The 24654-nt window shown below is 36.5% G+C and overlaps 1 protein-coding gene across 2 annotated transcripts in view; it reads right to left on the reverse strand.

Annotated features, from left to right (window-relative positions):
* Nucleotides 1–1203: 1203 nt before the first annotated feature.
* The window catches only part of snap47 (synaptosome associated protein 47), a 131062-nt gene continuing 107611 nt past the window's right edge, over nt 1204–24654 (reverse strand). For both annotated transcript variants that reach the window (XM_028803897.2, XM_028803896.2), the window contains 2 exons: nt 18307–18425; nt 1204–1755 (listed from right to left, as the gene is read on the reverse strand). In XM_028803897.2, coding sequence (XP_028659730.1) covers nt 1609–1755; nt 18307–18425 — 266 coding nt within the window. In that variant the 3' untranslated portion in view covers nt 1204–1608. The remainder of the gene's footprint in view (nt 1756–18306; nt 18426–24654) is intronic.

Genomic DNA, 24654 nt, shown 5'->3' on the forward strand with positions numbered 1-24654 from the left:
CCAAATTGGTCTTGGACTTCTCGGCTCTTTGTCTGTCTTTTCCAAACCTCAAGTCCGCAATCTTGGTGTTACCTTTGATAGTAACCTCTCTTTTGAGAAACAAGTAAATTCTGTAGTCAAGAGTTGCTTTTTCCAACTTCGTCTATTAGGTAAGATAAAGCCTTTTTTATCTTCTAGGGATCTTGAGATAGCTACTCATGCGTTTATTTTTTCTCGCCTCGATTACTGCAACTCGCTGTATTGTGGGATTAATAAATCCCTGATACACAGGTTACAGTTGGTCCAAAATGCTGCCGCTCGCTTTCTGGTTGGGGCAAGAAAGTATGACTCTGTTTCTCCAATATTAGCTTCTTTACACTGGCTAACTGTCAGTTTTCGAATTGATTTTAAAATCTTGCTGCTAGTTTTTAAATCTTTACATGGGCTTGCTCCTGCCTATTTATCTGAACTGTGTGTTTTACATCAGCCATCTAGAGTGCTTAGATCTTCTGGTCAGCTGTCTCTTGTTGTCCCTCGTACCAAGTGTAAAACTAAGGGGGACAGGGATTTTGCAGCTGCTGCGCCTCGCCTGTGGAATGCTTTACTTCATCACATAAAGGAGTCGTCTACAATTGAACTGTTCAAAACAAGACTAAAGTCTCATTTCTATTCACCTGCATTCCATGACCTTCAGTAATACTGATAGTTTCCTCTTTGTGATTATATAACATTACTTCTATTTTTTATGTATATAACATTACTTCTATTTATTATGCATTTTATTTTATGTTCATATATTTTATTTCTATTTATGTTTTATGTTAATTTGTTTTGTTTTTCTTTTATTCTATTATTGTAAAGCACTTTGGCCACAGCATTACTATGTTGTTTTAAATGTGCTATATAAATAAATTGACATTGACATTGACATGATGAATCCGCTGTGGCAACCCCTAACGGGGGTAGTTAGAAGTAGATAGAACTGGCAAGCTTTGCTGGGCTGAATGGCCTGTTCTCGTCTAGATTGTTTTAATGTTCTATTCAGTTTCTATTGCTGACTCAATATGAAGATGAAGACTGGTTTATAGTATTAAATTCATAAATAAGATGGGACAAATGAAGAAAGCCAGAAGCAAAATCAGTTACAGTGGAAAATAAAATGTGTTACTGTTGTGTCAAAACACCAAACAACAATTTTTTGTTTGCTCGAAGAACTTAAATAAATAAATAAATAAATAATCTTTAATGGTTTGCAATGTAACAAAGTAAACAAATTGCACCTTTACATTAAAAACGATTCCTAAACTGTCAGTGTTTAATAATCTACACACTATTTATCAGCTGTTTTTTTCCTTCCTGTAAAAATTTCTATTCTATTAATATTTTCTGCAGAATCATCTTACTTTTTGCATACATATATAATCTGAAATAATATAATTTCAACACTGAAAGATATATTTTTGCTGGCAAAAATCATTCATATATGAGAATTATGTATACTGACATTCACTATAAGGCACATGCAAATAATATTTTAACTTAAATGACAGAAAAGTAAGACAGGTAATTAATTATAATGTTAAAAGATTCTTCCCCAAACACAGACGGTACTGATTTTGGTGTACAAGTCTACATCAGTTTCTTCATACGCCGGTTATGTTTCTCAATGTGTGTGGTTGCCCTCTCTGTGGCAGACGTAATGGCATCCAAAGTTTCATCCTGGCACTCCAGCTCTGTCTTTGCTTCCAAGGCAAGGTTTTTTAATTTCATTAGTACCTGTTATAAAAAAATATAAGAATTTAAGGAATCATCACAGCATTTAATAAACACAGAAAACTACACAATGGCTTTATAAACAGTTATGTTGTTTTAACATACAGTAAATAACATGATGTATTGGTTTAAGACTGAATTGGGGATGATACACAGAGTGCTGGTACCTCATTTATAAAGCTCATTAATGCAGAAAAAGAGGCATGGAATGTGCATACGCAACTTTCCATGCAAACGTTTGTTTTATAAAGGAAAACATCACAGTGGAAAATGTGTATATTTACGACAACTCTGTCCATGTGTACACATTTCGGAGAAACTGGGAAATGAGGACACCCTTGATCAAGTACGGAAATGCAGCCAAACCAGCTACTGTAAGTGATGATTTGCATGCACAATAAATCATATCACCAAGTCATTATTATTATGTTACAAACATATTACACATCAAAAATAATGAATATGGTGCACTGACTGTATTTTAGTTCCCTTTAAAATGGGACCAATGCTACATACTGAAAAACTATTTTTTTGCCAGTTTATATCAGCTAGCTGTTGTCACTTCTCACTGAACTGGCCGTCACCATATATAGTTTTCGTATGGTCTGGGTGCACCTTCATAAAACATAACAAGTTTTTGTCAATATAAAAAGGAATTATTGCAACAGTGTCAATTTCACATTGCAATAAGGGAACCTAGTGAGAATGAAGCTGCTTTTTGTTAACTGTAAGCTTTTACATTCTATATGTAATATGTGATGCCATGAGGTGGCTAAGAAACGTTGCATCCAGGTGGCTTGGGTCTGCCTGTGATTCATTTATTTTGAGGCAAAGTAGCTTTGACAGTTGTGATGGTGCTGTACATGCTAGCTGGCTTGTTGGTAAGGTAACTGGTTGAACCCTTTATTTTTCATATGACCTGTACTATTCATTGTTACAGCAATCATGTCATTATATGTGCCAGGTGATAATGGGTAACTGTTAAGGCAATGGCACCTTACATGTTTCCCTGACCCCAAGAACACAGAGGGGAGGTGCTATAATGCCATGCATTATCTTGTGTTATCAGTTGTGAAGCACAGCCAGCTCTACCAGCCAATGAAGTTCTGCAGAATCATGATTATATATGTATGAGGTTGATTGGCATGCTCATTGGTACTCGTGCCGATGCAAGTAGTAGCCTTACCAGTAGCTCCATCTGTATTATGGGTTTTTTTCTTTCTTTTTCTTTACTTATCGTGAAATCGAATGTTTGTTTTTTTTTTTTACTTTGGTTACATTCTTGAATAAAAGCACACGTGTTTATTTGATATTTGGACTAAAGTCTTCACACATTATACAGTTCATGTCATTATTAGTATAACATGGAAAAAGTTTCTGCTTTAGGTATGTGTTCTAAATTTCTTGCCTAGCATTTCCTTTCATCCTACACTTACCTAGATCTTTGTAGACACAGAACACACATGAAATACATGTATTCCAAATTATGATATACTGCATTATTTACCCTGTACAACTCCAGGTACCTTACAAGCAGATAAGGAGCCTTGGCTTTAGCTGGGAAGTCTTTTTGCCCGAGTTGAGATCCGTCAAACAGGGGGGATGGGATAGCAGGCTGCTTGCTGCTTGCTGCTTGTGCTGATCGACACATTTACAAAACAAAAGATGTTGATGGAGAGGTGCGAAGGGGTTTAAAGTGGGCTGGAATTACAAGTTTTTTTGTAGGCTTCAGGGATTCTAGTGTTATGTGGGTCTATTGGGAGTGCAGTTTGATGTGCCTGATGGAGACATGGCTAACCAACAACATTCCTTCTGCTACCATGGCAACTACTTCTTCTTCTCCTCAGACCACAGGTGAATCATGAACTAGACCCCCTCTGCAGTTTGACTATCAAGGGAAAGTGGGTGTGGATGATGCCATTTTCTGCCTCCTCCACTGGAACCAATCACATGTGGAGAAAGGATGCAGTGCTGTAAGGATCATGTTCTTTGACTTTTCCTGCACTTTCAACACCACCCAGCCACTCCTACTGGGGGACAAACTGTCCAGGATTGGAGTACTGGGTTCAGTACTGGGAAACATGATGAAATAAATGCAAATGTCAGAACTACTTGGAAATTTACAAAGTGATCTACTGCTAATTTGTTTGTGAATTCAGTGGAACAGTTTTTCTTCAGGATTAATGGCTTTCTTGTATAGACAGAATTGTAACAGAGTGGTCAGACATTGACAGTACATTTATTCTACATTTATTTTAGGCTTCATGCAGTTATTTTAGTAGAATTGTTTGAGCCCATCACAACAGTTAAAGGAAATTACAGTGATCCCTCGCTATATCACGCTTCGACTTTGGCGGGTTCACTCTATCAAGATTTTTTCTCATACACGCTTATGTCACTACGCATATGCTTTCTGAGAACTTTTATCTAAGCCACACAATGGCTCCTAAATGTGCTGCTTTTTCTAAGCCTTCTGACAATGAAACTAAGCGCCGGCGGAAGATGCTTACCATCCAGGAGAAGGTGAAACTCTTGGATATGATCAAAGATGGCAATACCCTACAAAAGCCTCCTCACGCATATGAAAAGACAGCGCCAGCAACTGCCTATCAAGATGTTCTTCAGCCACGCACCCAGACACCCACTGCCTACTCCTAGTACTCCTTCAGCGGAAGAAGACAATGACGCACCTGCTGAAGATACTGCACCACCTTACCACGCTTGGGTCACAGATTTGCACAGAGACACAGGAGGTTGTAGAAAAAAAAGAACTTTATTCAAAGCACTGCAAACAAACATTTGTCTCTTTTCAAAAGTTTAAACGTGCTCCATGACAAGTCAGAGATGACAGTTCCGCCAGGAGCAGGGAATGTCTGAGAGAGAGAGAGAGAGAGAGAGAGAGAAACAAAACAACCAATTCCAAGGCTGAGAGGTGCTGCACAATACTTTTAAGTAAGCGGAGTACTGCGTGAGAGGTTTATCGCGCGTTATAGCGCAAGTAAGAAGGGTAAGGAGCAATGTGAAGGTAGACTGTCAGCTGTTTCAGGGGTTTTCCCAGGGGCGTCTGTGTCCTCTGAGGGTGCAATCAGCACTCCAGCTCACAACCTGAAGACTCTCCTACTGAGCTCGTGCCTTCATAGGTTAGTGGTTGTGTGTAAGAACTGTGTGTGTGTGTAATTAAATGTACAGTACAATAATAATAATATGATATTTGTAACGTCTAATATGTCTTATTTTCTCTTATTTTGTCTAATATATTGGGTAATACGAGTGTAATGGTGACTAAAGGGTGTTATTTCATGTCTAGAAGGCTCTAATAATGTTAAAAAACGTATTTAGAAGGTCGTAAACAGGTTTTCTATACTCTAACTGCGAAAATATTCGATTTATAAATAAAGAATCCTACTTCGCGAAAATTCATTTATCGTGGTAGAGTCTGGAACGGATTAACTGTGATAAACGAGGGTTCACTTTATACCTTTTAAGGGTATATAGAAACTGGTGTTTTTTAAGTGACATCAAATTAAATTTTGCAAAAAAGAAAACACAATTAAAAAGAGAATGGTTAACATTTAAACTTAGGCAAAAATAAATTTCAGATGCCAAGTTGCTATGACGCTAAACATGTGTTATTGGGTAAGGAGTACACCTGGTAAGCTAATTATTTTTATTAAATAAAATGGATTTCTGTATAGAAATAATTGTATGAAAATGTTGAATGATGTTTAAACATCCATCCATTATCCAACCCGCTATATCCTAAATATAGGGTCCCGGGGGTGTGCTGGAGCCAATCCCAGCCCACCGCAGGGTGCGTGCACACACGCACACACGCACACACACACACACACACACACGGGACAATTTAGAATCGCCAATGCACCTAACCTGGGACAATTTACAATCGGCAACGCACCTAACCTGCATGTGGGAGGAAACCAGAGTACCTGGAGGAAACCCACGCAGACACGGGGATAACATGCAAACTCCACGCAGAGAGGGCTCGGGAAGCGAACCCAGGTCTCTTTACTGCAAGGCAGCAGTGCTACCACTGCGCCACCTTGCCGCCCTCTTCACAATTATAAACCTGTAAAATTAGACATAAATAAAAATATGAGTCCTGATTTCTTGACAATGAGTGAGACATGATTACAGCAGGAGTCTTACTGATCACTCTGATGAGTTCGTACCCTTGATATTTTACAGTGCCACAAAAAGAGAAAACATCTATATAGATGGTCATTCAAAACAAGAGCCCAGTGGTGCAGTGAAAGTAAAGAAAGAGCAATACAAAACCCCATGTTGTGCTGAAAACAATACAAGACATTTAAAAAGGGTAACTGCGAGGCAGCAGCGCTACCCACTGCGCCACCATGACACCCTTGTTTAAACATACAAATAAGAATTTCACTGCACCCTGTATACGTGACAAAACTACTATTGCAACTACTTCTACCATATTTTTCTGTTAAAAAGCAATACTGTCTTGATTAACTACTGCAAAAATAGTTATTTTTTCTTTGTTGTTATTTTCATTTTTGCTAATGTTTTAAGGCAACATCACAACATAGAAGGCACAAGCACTTCGACTCAGTTCAATTCTTACCTGAACTAAACAACTATAGAGTGTACATGTTTTTCCTTAGTTGCCCGAGTTTCCTATGAAAACCAAACCAGCAATAAAAAATGTGCTGTTAGACTGTCTGGAATTTTTAAATAAGTGATTTTCTGGACTGTAAAAGGATAAATCCTCTAATGGGCCGGTGATCTATCTTGTCATGCTTTCTACCTGTTCACTTCAGTTTGGAAAATTTCTGAATTTCCCATCTTGTGGTGTTTTCTACCTTGTTTTCACTTTAGTTTGGAAAATTCCTGAATTCCTCTGCATGAATTTAAATAGACTATATATACACAGACACTTATTACAATCAAAGAGTTGCAGGTGTGGACACTCCCTTAATTACCCTTAATTTGAAACTGTGTATGTCAACTTGTGTGTATATTATCAGCCCTAACATTCAAGGGTATGAAAACTTTTGATCAAGCCCATTTTGGTGATTTCAACTATCAATATTATTTAAAAATCAGGAGTGTGGTTCCCTCGACTTTCTTGTATACTGAGATAGAGGAAAAGGTCATCAGAACCACTTCCAATTGCGCAGTATTTCTCAAATATCACGTCTTTGTTACTCATCATAACTAAATGACAATATCAATACACACTCATTTATCTCTATTTATAATCAATTATATTAAAATGATATTTTCGCACTTAGGGAGGTCAAAAATGGTTATGAAATTTTTTCATGATTACATATGCATCACCTAGATTACGTGCAAAGTAAAAAGAGTAATAGTCACCTGAAAACATAGAAACAGGATTAGTATTATATAATACTAGCCGTCCCTCACAGCTCCGCCTGTGTAGTAGTGAAACAGGATACGCTTCCTCCACCCCTCGGCCCACAGCCTCTGTCTCGGATTAGCATGAATATATCACTCCTGCAAGTGAACTATGTTTCTCAGCTCAATGACAGAAGTCGTAAAATCAAACAGAATGTTCAAGCAAATTATAGAAAAAAACCTGATCTAAATCCGTTAAGTAGTTCTCTCATGAAAAGCAGACAGACAGATGTTGGATTTTATATATAGAGAGATTTGTTGCAATAAATTGCTACAGGTAAAACTGCATTTAGCTACATTTAATAATGATAATAATGGCAGAAATAAAAACATATATAAAATTAAATGTATTACCAGGAACATGATGGGGACATAGCAGCTTATTGTTCCCATTAGATCTTTATATTTACATGGCATGTTCAATGTTTACACGTTATTGTTAAACTGAGGATGTATAAATGAAAATAAAATTAATAATAGTTATTGAAAGAATATGTGTTATATTGAATACAGTTTTTAATATCGTGTACACATTTATATGTCCATTATACAAAAAATTCAGATGACTGTTTAAATAAAATACTACTTCCGGTTGATTTTTGTCAAATTTCATATCTGTTTGCTTTTTATCATTATAAATATCTATACAAAATTTGAATCATCTATCTGTAATTATAACCATAGTTTACTTGAAAATTTGAGAAAGTATTCAGTTAAAGTACCACTTATGGTTGAAGGAAGTGGCCCAAAGGTTGATAGGATTTCTTATTTTTGACATAAAGCAAGTGTACAAAATCTCATTGACCTAGGTCACACTGTTTTTGAGTTATCGTGTTTACACACAGAAACACATAATTTAAAAAACGGTATTTTCAGACTCGGGAAGGTCTAAAATCTCAAGATTCATCAAAATCTCGAGGTTGAATTTTTTCATGATTCCTATACTTTCTCTATACCATGTATACGAGAAAGCAAAAAGGGTGTACACAATTATGCATTAATAAATTGATTCACCTGAGCACACTCCCTAAATAAAAGGAAGGCTTTCTTCATGACTATTAATTTTTTCAAAACAAAAAAACTTGAAAATTTATGAGCACAACTGTATATATGTATTCAATTTCTGCATCAAGCAAATGTCAGGATGGAAAATACAGTAAAATAAAAGAATAAACTGCCCAAAAGGGAAATAATACTAAAACAAAAGTAGAACTGTACATTTGCACCAGAAAAAACTAAAAGAATGAGGACTTTCAGTGAAAAGAAAGTTTCTGTAAACGCAAATTCAGTGCATTCTGGGATTTGGGTAATTGGCTTATGCAGGCTGTCATACATCATTAGCACGCAAAAACAATTTAATAGGGTTAATGGGAGTTGTATTGACTATGAAGTCAGGTTCAGGATTATTTAATGAGAAAAATAATGCCACCCTGTAGATTTTGTCACCCTAGGCAACTACCTAGTTTGTCTAAATGGTACAGCCAGCCCTGACTATAGCATGCTAATTTAATTCAAAAAACAAGATCGTACATGGAAAAATAACACAACTATAAATTTACCAACCTCTTTGGACTGAAGATACATTTATCAGTCTATGCAAAATGGTAATTTGAAGCAGAAAGCAGCTCACTGTATTCATCATTCCATGTTAATTTAAGATTTAATTACATTACTGCACTGTGGAAATGTCTTGGGCCACCCAAGAAAATTATTTTTAAAGTTAGTTACAGTAACAGGGCAGTAAGTGTAATGTAAGTAAAATAGTCTCTCATTTGGATTAAAACAGTAGAGGTAAAATAAAGCAGAGGCAAGAGCCTGGCAGATTAATTTTAGAATAACATTAACCTTATTCGCTACAAAGTTTGAAAAAATAAATATTAAATCAACATGGTATCTGAATGAGATTACTGTAAGTTAATCGCTGCATAATCTATTCTCATGTGACATTACTTCAAACAATACTGTTAAAGGTTTAGGTTAGTCCCATAACATGACATAACGAGGCCAGTGTTATAATTAGAGTTCAGTCCATGACACAGTTTCAATAACTTGTATCTATAAAAATGTGTACAATACACACTTTTAAGATTAATTAGTACATATCATCTACTGTTAAATTCTGCTCTGTACTTCTAAAATTTATATTTTTTATTTCTTACTATATTGAGAAATTGTTCTGTTCTGTGTACTGCATTGTATTGTATTGACCCCGTTCTTTTGACACCCACTGCACGCCCAACCTACCTGGAAAGGGGTCTCTCTTTGAACTGCCTTTCCCAAGGTTTCTTCCATTTTTTCCCTACAAGGTTTTTTTGGGAGTTTTTCCTTGTCTTCTTAGAGAGTCAAGGCTGGGGGGCTGTCAAGAGGCAGGGCCTGTTAAAGCCCATTGCGGCACTTCCTGTGTGATTTTGGGCTATACAAAAATAAACTGTATTGTATTGTATTGTATTGTATGTTTTGCACAGCATGTTAAAAAATACATTATGAATAATTTAATTCCTTAAAAAAAAACTCCTTCTCCTTGTGCCAGTGAAATTTCTCATCGGGCCCTCAAGTGTGAAGACCAGAATAAAATTTCGCCTTCATCCTGGAAGATTCCAAGAATCAAGAAAAAATCAAGATTAATACTGCTTGTAACTTCGTAGTCAAGGTAAAGCTATTGACATACCGTATGCTGTATATTTCCTGTCATGTTACTTGAATTGACAGTAATAAATTGTGTGATGGGCGGCACGGTGGCGCAGTGGGTAGTGCTGCTGCCTCGCAGTTGGGAGACCTGAGGACCTGGGTTCGCTTCCCGGGTCCTCCCTGCGTGGAGTTTGCATGTTCTCCCTGTGTCTGCGTGGGTTTCCTCCGGGCGCTCCGGTTTCCTCCCACAGTCCAAAGACATGCAGGTTAGGTGGATTGGCGATTCTAAATTGGCCCTAGTGTGTGCTTAGTGTGTGGGTGTGTTTGTGTGTGTCCTGCGGTGGGTTGGCACCCTGCCCAGGATTGTTTCCTGCCTTGTGCCCTGCGTTAGCTGGGATTGGCTCCAGCGGACCCCCGTGGCCCTGTGTTCGGATTCAGCGGGTTGGAAAATGGATGGATGGATGGAAATTGTGTGATTTATAAACCTTTAGCTTTTCTGATTTCTAATTCAGATATAATTAAAGTGTACTTTGCACTATGACGCCAATTGTCCCAAACATTATGGAGCCCTCAAATGGGGGGACCACATATAAAAAGTACTGTATTTTAATTTCTACATAGTGTGACTGAAATGTTTGCAAATACACTGCAAAGGGCACTATAATCACATTGGAATTTTTTGATTTGCAATTTTGAACTGTGGAAAAGAGGGCTAAATCAAGGAAAAAGATGTGTTTGTCCCACACATTATGGAGGGTTGTATACTTTATACATTTGTGCCCTCTTTTATGGGAGACAGAGAGAGAGAGAGAAAGAACTAAGCTAACTTAGATTTATGTTTTGTGTTCCTCATTTATTGTCCTGCATCTGCATGTATCTATATACAGTACCTTTCATTTATCAATAAACTATAGTATTTTGTTTAAGATACAAATCAAAAACATGTCCCTCATTCAAACCACAAACATAGCAAGGTGTGCACTTTAAAATTAATTGAGAACTCAGGATATACTGTAAATATTTCTCATTACCAGGTAAAATATCTGCAAGCTTAGATGCTTTAATTCATCTTTATTATTTGGCATTCCCACTGTGTGAATCTGATATCATTTGGTTTTTGTTATTTCTGGGGACACATAAAAGTTGTCATTTCAGAACATCATTCACTTTGCACCAATCACCTTTAAAATCAAAGTCTAACATCATAAGGTACGAATTGTGCAAAAGATACATAAAAACAACCAATGGCAGAAAAAAAAAAAACGCTTCCATTATAATTGTATGCAAAAGCCTCTGATATATGGGGGAAAACAATTGTTATCATTTGAAATCTCAAGGTAAGCGTATTTGAAGGGACAAATCATTTCACATTTTCATAAAATAAACTGCAAACTGCTATTATATACAAAATTCAATCTTTTAGACAAAACAAAAGCAAACCAACTAATTTTTACTCATACCATTATTACTATGAACATGGAAAAAAGTGTAATACTAATAAAAACATAAAAAGAAAATCTGAAACAAACACAACATTAGAATAAATATTGAGCGAAATAAATAAAATGACAATATATAACACAACTAAGGTAAATTCATTCATAAGAACAAAACACTACCAAACAGCATCTCCAATGAGATATATATTTTAGTGTATGGTTTGCCAAAAAGGCTGCAATCTTCTTGTTGAAAGACTTCTATGCAAATTTTTCTTTTCAATCCTCAAGACATTTACAGGATAAATGACTTTTGAATGCCAACTATATAAACCATGATTTAAGCTTTTGAAATCATGCTGAATCAGGAAAAACTATATTCTTCATTACAAAGAAAAAAAATATGCTAGCCAAATTGCTTCCTACAGATTTCCTACGTTGAAAACTGCATTCTTGTTTTTTGAACCCCCACCCATTCAGTATTGTTTTTATGTTATGCATGTTACCTACAGTAGTTTATTCTAAATCAGGCATGTCAAACTCACTACCATTGATGGACCGCTTTGACTGCCACATGTGCGTCAGCGGGTCGCACTGTAACAAATACTATTATACCAAGTTACTGTAGCTTTCTTTCCAATACTGAAAACTTTAAAAAATGTAACACTTAAAGTTTAAAGAAAAGCAATTTATTTCCATACAATCTCCGTACAACAGCGTACATTTAGAGTCTTAGCCTCTTAGCTAGGTCCTTATATTATTATATTAAATTCATTGCTTATATAGGAGTCTTACAGTGTGAGATCTATTTCTTTTGTCCCGACACTTGGCATCTCTTATTAGTAACCAGTTCGTCAATATCAGGCTTGAAATCTTGTACAGTTGCAACTTTTATGAGGGATGAAAGGTGCTCGACAGTAAGTCTTGAGCGATGTGGGGTTTTGGTAGCTTTCATTAATGAAAACAATTGCTCATAAAAGTAAGTGCTTCCAAACATAGACAGTACTCTCGATGCCAACTTACGGATCTGCACATACGAGGGTGGCAGGTAAGCATACAAGCCTGGCACACAAACTTTGCTGTATTTTGCCTTCAGAATAGAATCTGACTGCAGTTCAATCAATTCCATTTGGATATTCTCAGGCGCATTCTCAATGCTGTAACAGTATGGTGACGTAAACAGCGCAAAGTCCTGTTCGTGTGAACTGAAATTACGAAAAAGCTCACTGAATTCATTGCTCAGTAATTCAAGTTGGAAAACAAATCCTCCAAAAATCAAATTTTACTTTACTAAGTTTACTTCAAAGTTTATATTGTAAAATAAGCCGATATGCAAAAAGCCCCCTGACCTACACTAATTTTACAAACTCAAAATCACAAAAATTTGTTAATAAACAACTCACCAACTTCTCATGTCCACTTCAGATCTTCAGCTGTAGTCTGCACTAACTGTTCGTTACAATACTAGCACAAAATTACATAAAACTAGAGCAAAAAAACGTGAAAATATGCGAGCTATTACTACTTGTGATGGTCAGTTCGGCCCTGTGGCCAGTCTCAGCAGCCCAGCCAGTAGTGTAGCCTGCCAGGGGCGGCTCTAGGCTTGTGGCGGCCCTGGGCAGAGAAAGAATTGGTGGCCCCTTCGCCCACCAATGTCAATATGGTATCTTATGCACGGCGGATGGCCACGTCCGATGCGGACACTGCATAGCCGCCTCGTGCTTATGACACGCTTCTATATGCGCATGTCCGTAACTTGAAAACCAAGTGGCGGCCCATGATATTCTCATTACAGCAGAACGTTATAATACTACATATAGCTTACTGCTCCGACTCAAGCGGCATTAGTAAATACAGCATACTAATTAACAAGAAACACAATGTTTTTCAGCCACATTGCCATCAGCTGTGTCGTTATTTTCTCTTTCTGTTTTATATTCAGTATATATTGCCGTGGCGGCCCTGTGCAGGTGCACAGTTTGCACATGCCTAAGGCCACTCCTGCTGCCAGGCTGCTGCAGCCTAGCACTTCAGTTGCGACGTCGCGGGTCATTAACTTTGGACAAGGCTCGTGGCTATACTAGCAGATGACGTTTCCGGTGCCGTAATGCCACGGGAAAATGCGCTTTTGTCAGAAGGCAGAAGTAAGAAAAGTCAATAAGTAACGCCGAAGATGCAGAATGATTCAATCACAAATGATAGTAATCATTTTGTACAAGTTTAGTGCTAACTAGGATCTGTCATGCGGGCCGCACAGATTTCTGTTGCGGGCCGCATGCGGCCCAGGGGCCGCGTGTTTGACATGCCTGTTCTAAATTGTATGTTAATACACCACATTAGTCCACAGTGGTCCTTATTTACTTGTTTTGTGTAACTTGGACTGAATCATCATTGTTAAAATTATCAAGAAAATCTGGAGTCAGTGGACACTATGATTGGGCATTGCTGGGACTAACTGTGGTAGTGGGTTAAGTGTTATTTTGGATCTACGTAAACGCCAAAATCAGATTCAGAAATAATCTTATGTATGTTAGGCAATTTTTGGCATCCAGTTTGGTCTTGTGATATTACCAAAGGAAGCACTTTCTCAATTCTTCTAGCTGGGACTTTGGAGAGTATTTTAACATTATTATTCAGAAGTGAGATTGGTCTGTATGATGCACATTGTAATAAGTCATTATTTTGCTTAGGAAAGACAGTAATTAATGTTTGGCAAAAAGTTTGATGTAGAATTTTATTGTCTCTAGCTTCTGTAAATGTTGCTAATAAAAGGGGAGCTAACTTAATTGAGAATCTTTTATAAAATTCGGCAGGGTTGCCATCAAGGCCTGCTGCTTTCCCACTCTGAAATGAGTTTATAGAATCTAGTAATTCTGATAGTGCCAGAGGTTTATGCAATTCATCTGCACCAAGAGTGTCTAGTTGTGGTATCTGTAATGCACCCAAAAAATGCATTAAGTTGTGTCTTGTCTTCTTTAAACTGAGTAGAATATACAGACTTGTAGTAGTTTTTAAATATGTGCATTATGCTTTTGTGGTCAATGATTTTGTCTTTGTCTGTGTTGGTAATTGCTGGGACTGCATTGCGAACTTCTTGCTTGTGGATTTGTTGTGCTAAGATCTTACTATCTTTCTCTTCGTGTTCACAGTAATGATTTCTTGATTTAAAAAATTAGTTGTTCTGTTTCTTTAGTTGTCAAAAGGTTGAGTTATGAATGGAGAGCCTGTCTTTTCCTATGAAGTGCCTCATTTGGACACCTGGCATGTTCTTGATTATTCTGGTAGTTTCACTGATTAGCTCTGATACCTTCTTGGTTTCCAATTTATTTTGTTGGAAAGATAGGAGATAATAAGACCTCTTAAGAAAGCCTTCAGTTTCCCAGAGTATTCCTGCACAGACCTCTGAGGCTGTATTTATTTCTAAAAAAAATTATTTGTTTGAATATAAATTCTGTACAGTACTCGTCTGCTAATAAAACTGGGTTAAGAAGGCAGGTGCGAAATGAGTATGTGGGGCAAAATAATTTGAGCTCCATGATCAAAGGGGCGTGGTCAGAGATAACAAAAGCGTTGTACTTACAAGATTTAATCATAGGCAAAAAATTGTTATCTATAAAGAAATAATTCTTGAGTAACAGTGATACACTGGTGAGTAGAAGGAATATGCTCTTGAGTTTGGGCTCTGATACGTTGTGATCAGTAGCAAACTGTGTAATTATTTTTGTAGTGTTAGGTCTCCTGCCACAGGGGCGATGAAATCTATCTAGATCTGGATTTAAAACACAGTTAAAGTCCCCAGCCATTATTATTTTATGAGTGCTCACATTGGGAATAGATGCAAATACATTTTGGATGAAGTCTCCATCATCCACATTGGGTGTGTAGATATTTATCAGAATCACTTTACAGTTAAATAAATTACCTATGACGATCACATATCTCCCTTCAGGATCAGATACTACATCTGATACTACAAATGAGATTGTTCAATGTATAAGAATTCCCACACCTCTAGTATTCTTCGTAAAGCTGGAATGGAAGATTTGGCCAGTCCAGTCTCTCTGCAGCAGAAACTGATCCTTGCTTAATAAGTGGGTCTCCTGTAAAAATACTATTTTAGCATTTAGTATTGTTAGGTGAGAGAATATTTTCTTTCTCTTTAATTCGTAATTGAGACCTTTAACATTCCAGCTCAAACTGTTATGTCATGGAGACATTGCTTCTGAACTTTTGTTGTCATTTTTCTTATCTTAATTTAAGATAAGACATCTTTGACCTTAATTTCCAGTTTTCCCAGGAGTTATTGCCATGAAGCCTATTGTTATGTTGGCACTTATAACTGTAAGGATTAAAAGGACAGAACAGAAATAGCTTGCTCTCTTTCACTCTCCCTGTAGTACACCCCCCACCCCCCCACCCCCATTTTGCCTCCCCCCGTGAGGCTAGACCACAATTCATAAAGTCACAGTCCTCTAACATACCAAGAAATATAGCATGTCCAAAACAAATCAAACCCCCCAGCAGTGGCATATAAGGATTAAAATAGAGATATCTATTGATAATACAGTCCAACACTATAAGCATAAAACATAATTTTAAACAGTCTTAAGAGAGTAAACCCAGGGAATGATGTTAAACAGTAGCCCTGGATAAGCATAGTGAGTCCTAATACCATAAATCAAGGGTGTGATGTTAAACAGTCCTCTAAAAAAATATACATACATATGATGTTAAACAGTCCTCTAAAAAATTATGGTACCAATATCACTGCCAGCAGATCAAACAGCAGATATCTTTTTTGCCAAGCCAGGACCAGATGCAACTCAAGACTGTATTTCAAAAAAGTGTTGGGATCAGTTTTCTTAACTCTTTTTCTGCTTCCTCCAGAGAAGTAAAAATGTAAAGCTTGCCTTGAATGTCCACTTTCAGTTTGGCAGGATACAAGAGGCTGTATCTGATCTTGGCTTTCTGTAAGCGCTATTTAATGTAAAATATGGCATGTTTAGCAGCTGTTGTGGGTGAGAAATCAGGGAAAATATGAATATGGTTATTTTCAAATATAATCTCGTTTCTGCCTGAGAAGTAAAATTATATGTAATTTAAATTGTAAATTTTCAAATCGCACGATGAGAGTCCAAGGTTAGAACATTAGAACATTAGAACACTCTAGACGAGAACAGGCCATTCAGCCCAACAAAGCTCGCCAGTACTATCCACTTATTTCTTCCAAGAAAACATCAAGTCAAGTTTTGAAAGACCCTAACGTCTTACTGTCTACCACACTACTTGGTAGCTTATTCCAAGTTTCTATCGTTCTTTGTGTAAAGAAAAACTTCCTAAGGTTTGTGCGAAATTTACCCTTAACAAGTTTCCAACTGTGTCCCCGTGTTCTTGATGAACTCATTTTAAAATAACAGTCTCGATCCACTGCACTAATTCCCTTCATAATTTTAAACACTTCAATCATGTCACCTCTTAATCTTCTTTTGCTTAAACTGTAAAGGCTCAGCTCTTTTAATCTTTCCTTATAATTCAACCCCTGAAGCCCTGGAATCAGCCTAGTCGCTCTTCTCTGGACCTTGTCTAGCGCTGCTATGTCCTTTTTGTAGCCTGGAGACCAAAACTGCACACAGTACTCAAGATGAGGCCTCACCAGTGCATCATAAAGGTTGAGCATAGCCTCCTTGGACTTGTACTCCACACATCGTGCTATATATCCTAACATTCTGTTAGCCTTCTTAATGGCTTCTGAACACTGTCAGGAAGTCGATAGCTTAGAGTCCACTATGACTCCTAAGGTATTTGAGGTATTTGATCCATGTAAGCGATAAGCTGCTGCTATCTCGGTGTCTGTTTTGAAGTCCTCTCCGATTATTTTAGAGAATAGTTCAGCTATGAATTTCACTGGGTTTGGACTTTCACAATTCTCAGGGAGAGCTTCGATTCTAATATTATTCTTTCTGCATTCATCTTCCAGTGCAGATAGTCTGTCTCCAAGTATTTTGCATTCGGAATTTGCAGCTGTTGCTTTTCCGTCAGCGGTAGATGTCAATTGTTCAGCTATTTCAAAACGAGTCATGAACGTTTGCTTAACGTCTTCCAAATGAGCGCCAAGTGCTCTGTTTATTCTCAATCTTAATGTAGATGCATTTTCCTGTATTTTTTCCTCAATTTCTTCTAGCATACCTTAAAGGTTGCCTCAAAGCGATTACGTTTTACATAGTCTGTAATATCCTGAAGTAGCTTTCTCATTTGTCTTGTGTATGTCCTTTATTTCTTTCCTTACATTATTTATATCCCGTTTCCTTATATCATTAATTTCAAAGCCAAACAAAATGAAAATGTATAACGCAATGAATACCTCTAATGCAACATGAAACATAATTTTCTTTCAATTTATTACGTTTTACTATTTTTTTACTATGGTTAGTTACTTGTTGTAATGTAAAAGAGTTAGGTCTATTTTGCATATGTAACAATTTCCATGAAAATAACAATCTGTATAAATTGTACATCCGCTTCCCCATACGCGAGAGGCAGAGTTGCGAAGTGGCTAGCATGTAACACCTGCCAAGGGGTTGGCGAGTGAAGCGAGCAGGGGGAAGAGCCCCCTAGAAAAAATTTTTAAAAATCCTTTAGGAAAAAATAAGAGAAAGGGAAAGTCCACTTCTTTACAATAGTCATGCCAAGAGACTGGAAATATTCACACTGTTTCTCCGGATGTTTTTAAGTGGACTGGTGGGGATACATAAACACATTTGTTCCTCTTTTTACTTAGAATATCTTGCATAAAGTCTAACTGCAGATAAAAACTTTTAGAAGTATGGATAGTTACAAAATCTATAAATGAAGATGACTTTAATTACATAATCAGAAATTCTTGAGATGCTGCCATGACTCTACTGCCTTTTTCCAATGAAGCAGTCACTGTAGTTTGCCTACACAATATCACTAATTTAGTTTGAGGCAAAAGATAACACACAGTGACAAGAAAGACAGTTGCTTACAACAGCTATTTTGCAACCTGACATTAAAAAAATATCTATACTAATTAACCATGAAATCCATTAACTTGACAGTGCCTTACTTGTTTCAGCTCCTGGGCTTCAGAATCAGTAACAAGAATTTCTTGTGCTTGTATCTGCTCCTGGTTCTCTTCTTCTGGCAGGGGCTCTGTCTGTCTAATGTGGTCAATACATCCAGACTCTGTAAAAGGGGCAATCACGTTCATTAAATTGCTTCAAATGAAGAAGCATGTCAAAGATGAAATCATAACTTAAAAATACTAATAATTAGAAATATTTTTTTAAACATTTTCACTGTACCTCTGCAGCTAATTTCAAATATTAGACACTCTATGGACAGTAATAATCATAATTTAAACCATATCAGTTATAAATTTTAAGTAAATAAATTACAAGCCCATTTGCTAGCATTCCATAAGATTATACATTGATTAAACCTTTTGTTTGAACATGTTTTTGTTATGAAATTCAAAAAACAATTCACTACTCTAATTCAGATCAAGCTACTGCAGGGTTTTTTTTAATGATATTTCAAGCATTCTGCCTACTGTCTTTGTTCTGACTCTGTACTCTGAGGAGCTAGGGGGCACACAGATAGGAATTAAAAGCCAAATTTATGTTCCATCTTCAACTCAGTGATGCACCAACACAACTCCCAGGCACAAATTTGAACTGGTTTTTGAGCATGCTTATATCTTCTCAAGGGCCTCAAACATAACCCTTTAAAGAAAAAGAAAGTCCAATCTTTACCTAAAATTCTTATTATAGGGCTATAGCTGTGTATACGTGGAGCATGAGTTTATTGTCCCAACTATTCTGTCTTATGAGTCCATATCTGTCTTTAGATGATTGGCTGTTTGATTACCAAAAGTTAAGTATACATCCTGTTAAGTACACACCAGCTGTCCCAACCCTGACAGAGACAGATGTGGGACACAAGTTCTCCATACACGCTTTTAAGTTAAGTTCCAGCACAGCAAAAAACACAAAGCATACTTCTCTTCTTTCTCACTTTTCTTCTCTCTTTTCCTCCACTCCTCCTGGCAAGCTTCGTCTTCTCTCACCCAACTCTGGCTCCCAGAGTAGTTGCTGCTGGCCCTTTTCATAAGGCACCCAGAAGTGCTCCAGCTGCTCGTTGACCTACTTCTGGTAGCACTTCCGGGTGTGGCGGAAGTGCTGCAATCAAGTGCACAGTACATAATGTTTTTTCTTTTTTTTTAAATCCACCTGATACACCAACAGTCAAGAGTGCAGGAATCAGTCCTAAGCGGAACAGAATTTTGCACTTGCGATATTTATATTCACTGATCTAATTTCCTTATGTGCCAAAGTAAGCAGTTATATTGTGGACTATGAAAAATTGGCTGTGTTAATCATATAGCTTGGAACCAATATGACATGACTGTTTTACAATTGAAGACAACAAGGTGCGCTTCTACATCATCTCAATGTGATATTCATTGAAGGATTTGTAAGACTCCTGTGTCTTCATTAACATTCTGCTTGCTGTTTGTTTTAGAACATTAGAATAATTTAGACAAGAACAGGCCATTCACTTATTTCTTCCAAAAAATATCAAGTCAAGTTTTGAAAGTCCCTAAAGTCTTACTGTCAATCACACTACTTGGTAGCTTATTCCAAGTGTCTATCGTTCTTTGTGTAAAGAAAAATTTCCAAATGTTTGTGCGAAATTTCCCCTTAATAAGTTTCAAACTGTGTCCACGTGTATTTTAAAATAACAGTCTCGATCCACTGTACTGATTCCCTTCATAATTTTAAACACTTCAATCATGTCAACTCTTAATATTCTTTTGATTAAACTGTATAGGCTCAGCCCTTTTAATCTTTCCTCATAATTCAACCCCTGAAGCCCTGGAATCAGCCTAGTCACTCTTCTCTGGACCTTTTCTAGTGTTGCTATGTCCTTTTTGCAGCCTCCTTGGACTTGTACTCCACACATTGTGCTATATAACCTAACATTCTGTTTGCCTTCTTAATGGCTTCTGAACACTGTCTGGAAGTCGATAGCTTAGAGTCCACTACAATTCCTAAATCCTTCTCATAAGGTGTACTCTCGAATTTCTGACCATCCATGGTGTATTCAAACCTAACATTTTTACTTCCTATGTGTAATACTTTACATTTGCCAACATAAAATTTTATCTGCCACAAATCTGCACAAGCCTGTGTGCTATCCAAGTCCTTCTGTAATAATATAACAGATTCCAAATTATCTGCTAATCCACCTATCTTGGTATCATCTACAAACTTAACCAGCTTGTTACTTATATTCCTATCTAAATCATTTATATATATTAAAAATAGCAGTGGCCCTATCACTGACCCCGGTGGAACACCAGACTTAACATTGGTCAATTTTGATAAGGTTCCTCACACCATCACTCTCTGCTTCCTGTGTCTGAGTCAATTCTGCACCCATCTAAAAACATCACCCTGAACTCCCACTTCTTTTAGTTTAATGACCAACCTCTCATGTGGCACCTTATCAAATGTTTTCTGAAAGTCAAGATAAATAATATCATATGCTCCACTTTGATCGTATCCTTTTGTTGCCTCCTCATAGAATTCCAGCATGTTAGTAAAACACGACCTCCCTCTTCTGAACCCATGCCGACTGTTCAGAATAGCTCCTGTCCTTGCCAGGTGTTGCTCAATCTTATACTTAATAATTCCTTCCATTAATTTTCCTGTGATGCATGTTAAGCTTACTGGTCTGTAGTTGCTTGGATCTGCTCAGTCACCCTTTTTATATAATGGGATGATATTTGCCATTTTCCAGTCCTTCGGGATCTCTCCAGTGTATAGTGACTTCGTAAAAATATGTGTCAAAGGTTTATATATGTACTCTTTAGCCTCCTTAAGAACTCGAGGGTAAATATTATCTGGTCCTGGTGATTTGTTTGATTTCAGCTTATTTAATCTGAGCAGTACTTCTCCCTCTACAATTTCCAAATCCCTCAGTATCTCCTTAGTAGTCCCTATTATCTCTGGGAGGTCAGCCACTTGCTCATTTGTAAACACCTCAGAAAAGTCTATGTTTAGGCCATCCGCTATTTCATTATCTTTTAATTCCCCTTTACTATTTCTGATGCACTTGACTTCCTCCTTGACTATTCTTTTACTACAAAATACTGAAAGAATCTCTTAGGGTCTTCTTTTGCCTTATCTGCTATATTCCTCTCCAACTGTATTTTAGCCTCCCTGATATCCTTCTTAATGGTTGCTCTCATGTTCTCATAATGGATATTTATTATTTAGGATATGTGCTGAGCTGCCAGTTTAAGACAAAATGTTTCTATATATATTTAAAAAATAATTGTTCTGCCTTTGTCATTGGATACTACATTAATAAAGATGACTAGAGCCATGTCCAATCCGTGACACTGCCTCCAACAAGTTTTAGGGCCGAAATGGTATTCTTTGGATTCTGTACTATTCATGTCTTACTTCACACATTTCTTTTAACATATTGAAAGTTGTCCATCTTTACCTTATCTATCATTTAAAACATTTATTTCAGAGCAATAATAACACATTGCTGTATTTTTTAGCAACTTATAATCTGGCCTTGCAGTACTTGATGTTTATAAGAAGTTTTGAGTTGTACTGCTATCGTGTGCTATCGCTAGCAGTTTCTTTTTGAACAGTACATTTCCATGTTAAGTGATGGCTGATGATTTCACTGGCAGCATTTTTGCAGTTCTTTTTACGCCTTTGATATATTTTTCTACCATCAAATAAATTGCATGCTTCCTACTGCTGTGTACACAATCAGTTTCTTTATTTTCTAAGACCAAATAAGACATGTTGATTTTTCTAAGCTTACTTTATGTAATAGTTTATTTCCTGGTTACTTTTCTAATCTTCATTCTGGTTCTGACTACTGAAATCAAAAGTAGTCATCAAAGAAAACAGTAAAGTCTAAATGCCACCCTACACTTTACATATGAACTCGGTACTAATTTTATAAATCTATTCCTGGCTGCTCCTATAAAAGATCCTTCCCATTTCTACCTGTTCTCCCTCAAAAGTTCCATCCTGCTCCCCACTACATTCCCATTTTCACATCTAAAAGGTACTTAAATTGGGCACATAACATAAGTAATCCTTAAATCAGCAGAATCTACTAGTTAAAAAACACACACACGCTCCAACCAGAAATCACTACAGTGACTCTGCCTTTACAAGATACTGTACATGTACACCATATTGTTCACACTAATCCATTTTAAAACTCAGCATCATTGACACATGCATACTATCTTTTTCCTCTTATCCAACTAAATGCACTTTTACAGTGAAATAGTAGTGATAAGAATACTAATGATAAATTATAATAGTAAAATAACACTAATATAGTACATATAGTATAATTATATTATTTTCAAGATCAGTTTTTTCAGAGGTTCAGATATTCTCTGATCACTAGTTTCCAATTGCATTAATAGTCTAACCATGTGTGTCCAGTCATAGTTTTTAATTTAGTACCCCAAGTTGAATCATGGGAAACCAGAACTTTTCTGCACAACTCTTTTATGTATACAAGACCTATGCAACATGATACACCTGGCTATATTCAATTTATGTGACCACCAACAAGATGTGACATTATATGGGGGAAAAAACACTTTTATTTCTTAAAATTCAGTTCTGATATATGGACTGCTTTTGTATTCAGTAAAAATAGAAATGAATTCACAGTCATCCTGGAACAGAATGGAACCTTGTCCAGGTGTTGTTTGCTTATTGTTTCATCATTTAAGTTGAATTTAATTTGAAATCATTGTTTCACACCCCTCCAAAATCAATCATGTGACCCTCATTTAACAAAACTTAAAAAAGTTTATAATGTCAGAAAATTGACAAAATTAATTATTATGTAACAGTGGCCTTTGCATAATGAGACATTGTCAATATGACAGCATCTTGCAAATCTTGCTTTCACTACCCTTTCTCTCTCACTCTCATCTCATTTCTGTTCATGAACATGTTCTTTATCTGTACATGGCAATATTAGTACTGCTACATCAATGGATTTGTGCCCTACCTAGTGTTGGTCTCAACCTTGCTGCAACTGCGGTAGTGATGTGACACAGCTTCCCAAAATCCTAGGGGTTTAAGAACATTATTTTATGTTACACTTGAAGAGCTCAGTTCCAAAATCAGCTAAGTACAAAAGATAAATTTTGGAGATAAATAGGAAAATAAATTTCAAGAAATTACAATCAAATTTTGCCTCATATGTGAATGTCATTTACAGAATAGATGAGAAATCTGATTTTTTTATTTTTTGCAAATTAATGAAAAAAATGTATATTTAGCAGGTTTTGGCGCTAACCAAAGGCTACGTTTTAGATTTACTGTAAGAAAGTTTCATCTTTACTCAAGCTGATCAAGAAATATTTAATAGAAAACAAAGAACTTCACAAAAATAAGTCTAACTAGTGTCCTAACAAAAATATTTGAAAAACTCTTCAAAAGTATTCATTTACTGAATAGTATGTGGCAAGTTTGAGAAACCTAAAATCCAAAATGTTTGTTTACAGAACGAATGTCAAATCTCGAGACGTTAATAGTCTATATCTTCATCGTCACGCAAGGCGCTGAGTGGCTGCCCTACTTAACAGATTTTGGAATTAATCTGGGTCTGTACTTAGCAGATTTTGAAACTAAATCCCTAAAACTATAGCGCTACACTGTTGCAATTAGCAGGTTTTCGGCGCATGACCAACTGCATGAAACGTCACAATCACGTGTTCACTAAATTTTACCAAAAGGTGTAAATTAGCAGATTTTGGAGCTCACATCTTCTTGGTTTATAGGCTATGGAGATCTATTATATTTTGTAGATCCTTTTAAATTAATTTTTCATAAATGTGGTTGTAAGCAATTGCCTTGGTCCATGTTTTGTTTAATTTTGTTAAATCTTTTGTTACATTGTTATATACCAATTATATATATATATATATATATATATATAAAATAATAATAAGTATTATTTACATTTATATAGTGCTTTTCTCACTACTATATATCCTGTTTCTTTTTTTTAGCCTTAACAGTGTTGTAGCTAAGTAAACAAACTCAGAAGGTTTATTCTTATCTTTTTTGCTTGGATTTACTTTCATCTGACCTGGGGTCTTCTCCAAATCAGCCTACATGGATTTCTTATAGCAGGGAGTACCTGTTTCAATAGAACCTGCTTGAACACACATATTTACTACTTGATTTCCCAGGGAATTTCAGCACTATTATTAATACAGTAACTTGTTATAATAGTCGCCTAACCGTGAAAAAACGAAAAAGGGGAAAAAGAGGTGGTATTCAAGAAAGAATGAAGAAACTGTGTGTGGAGTTTGACCCCCTTACCGACTATTATGATGGGAAAT

The sequence above is a fragment of the Erpetoichthys calabaricus genome, chromosome 6 (genome assembly GCF_900747795.2).
Source record: "Erpetoichthys calabaricus chromosome 6, fErpCal1.3, whole genome shotgun sequence".
NCBI classification, from domain to species: Eukaryota; Metazoa; Chordata; class Cladistia; order Polypteriformes; family Polypteridae; genus Erpetoichthys; species Erpetoichthys calabaricus.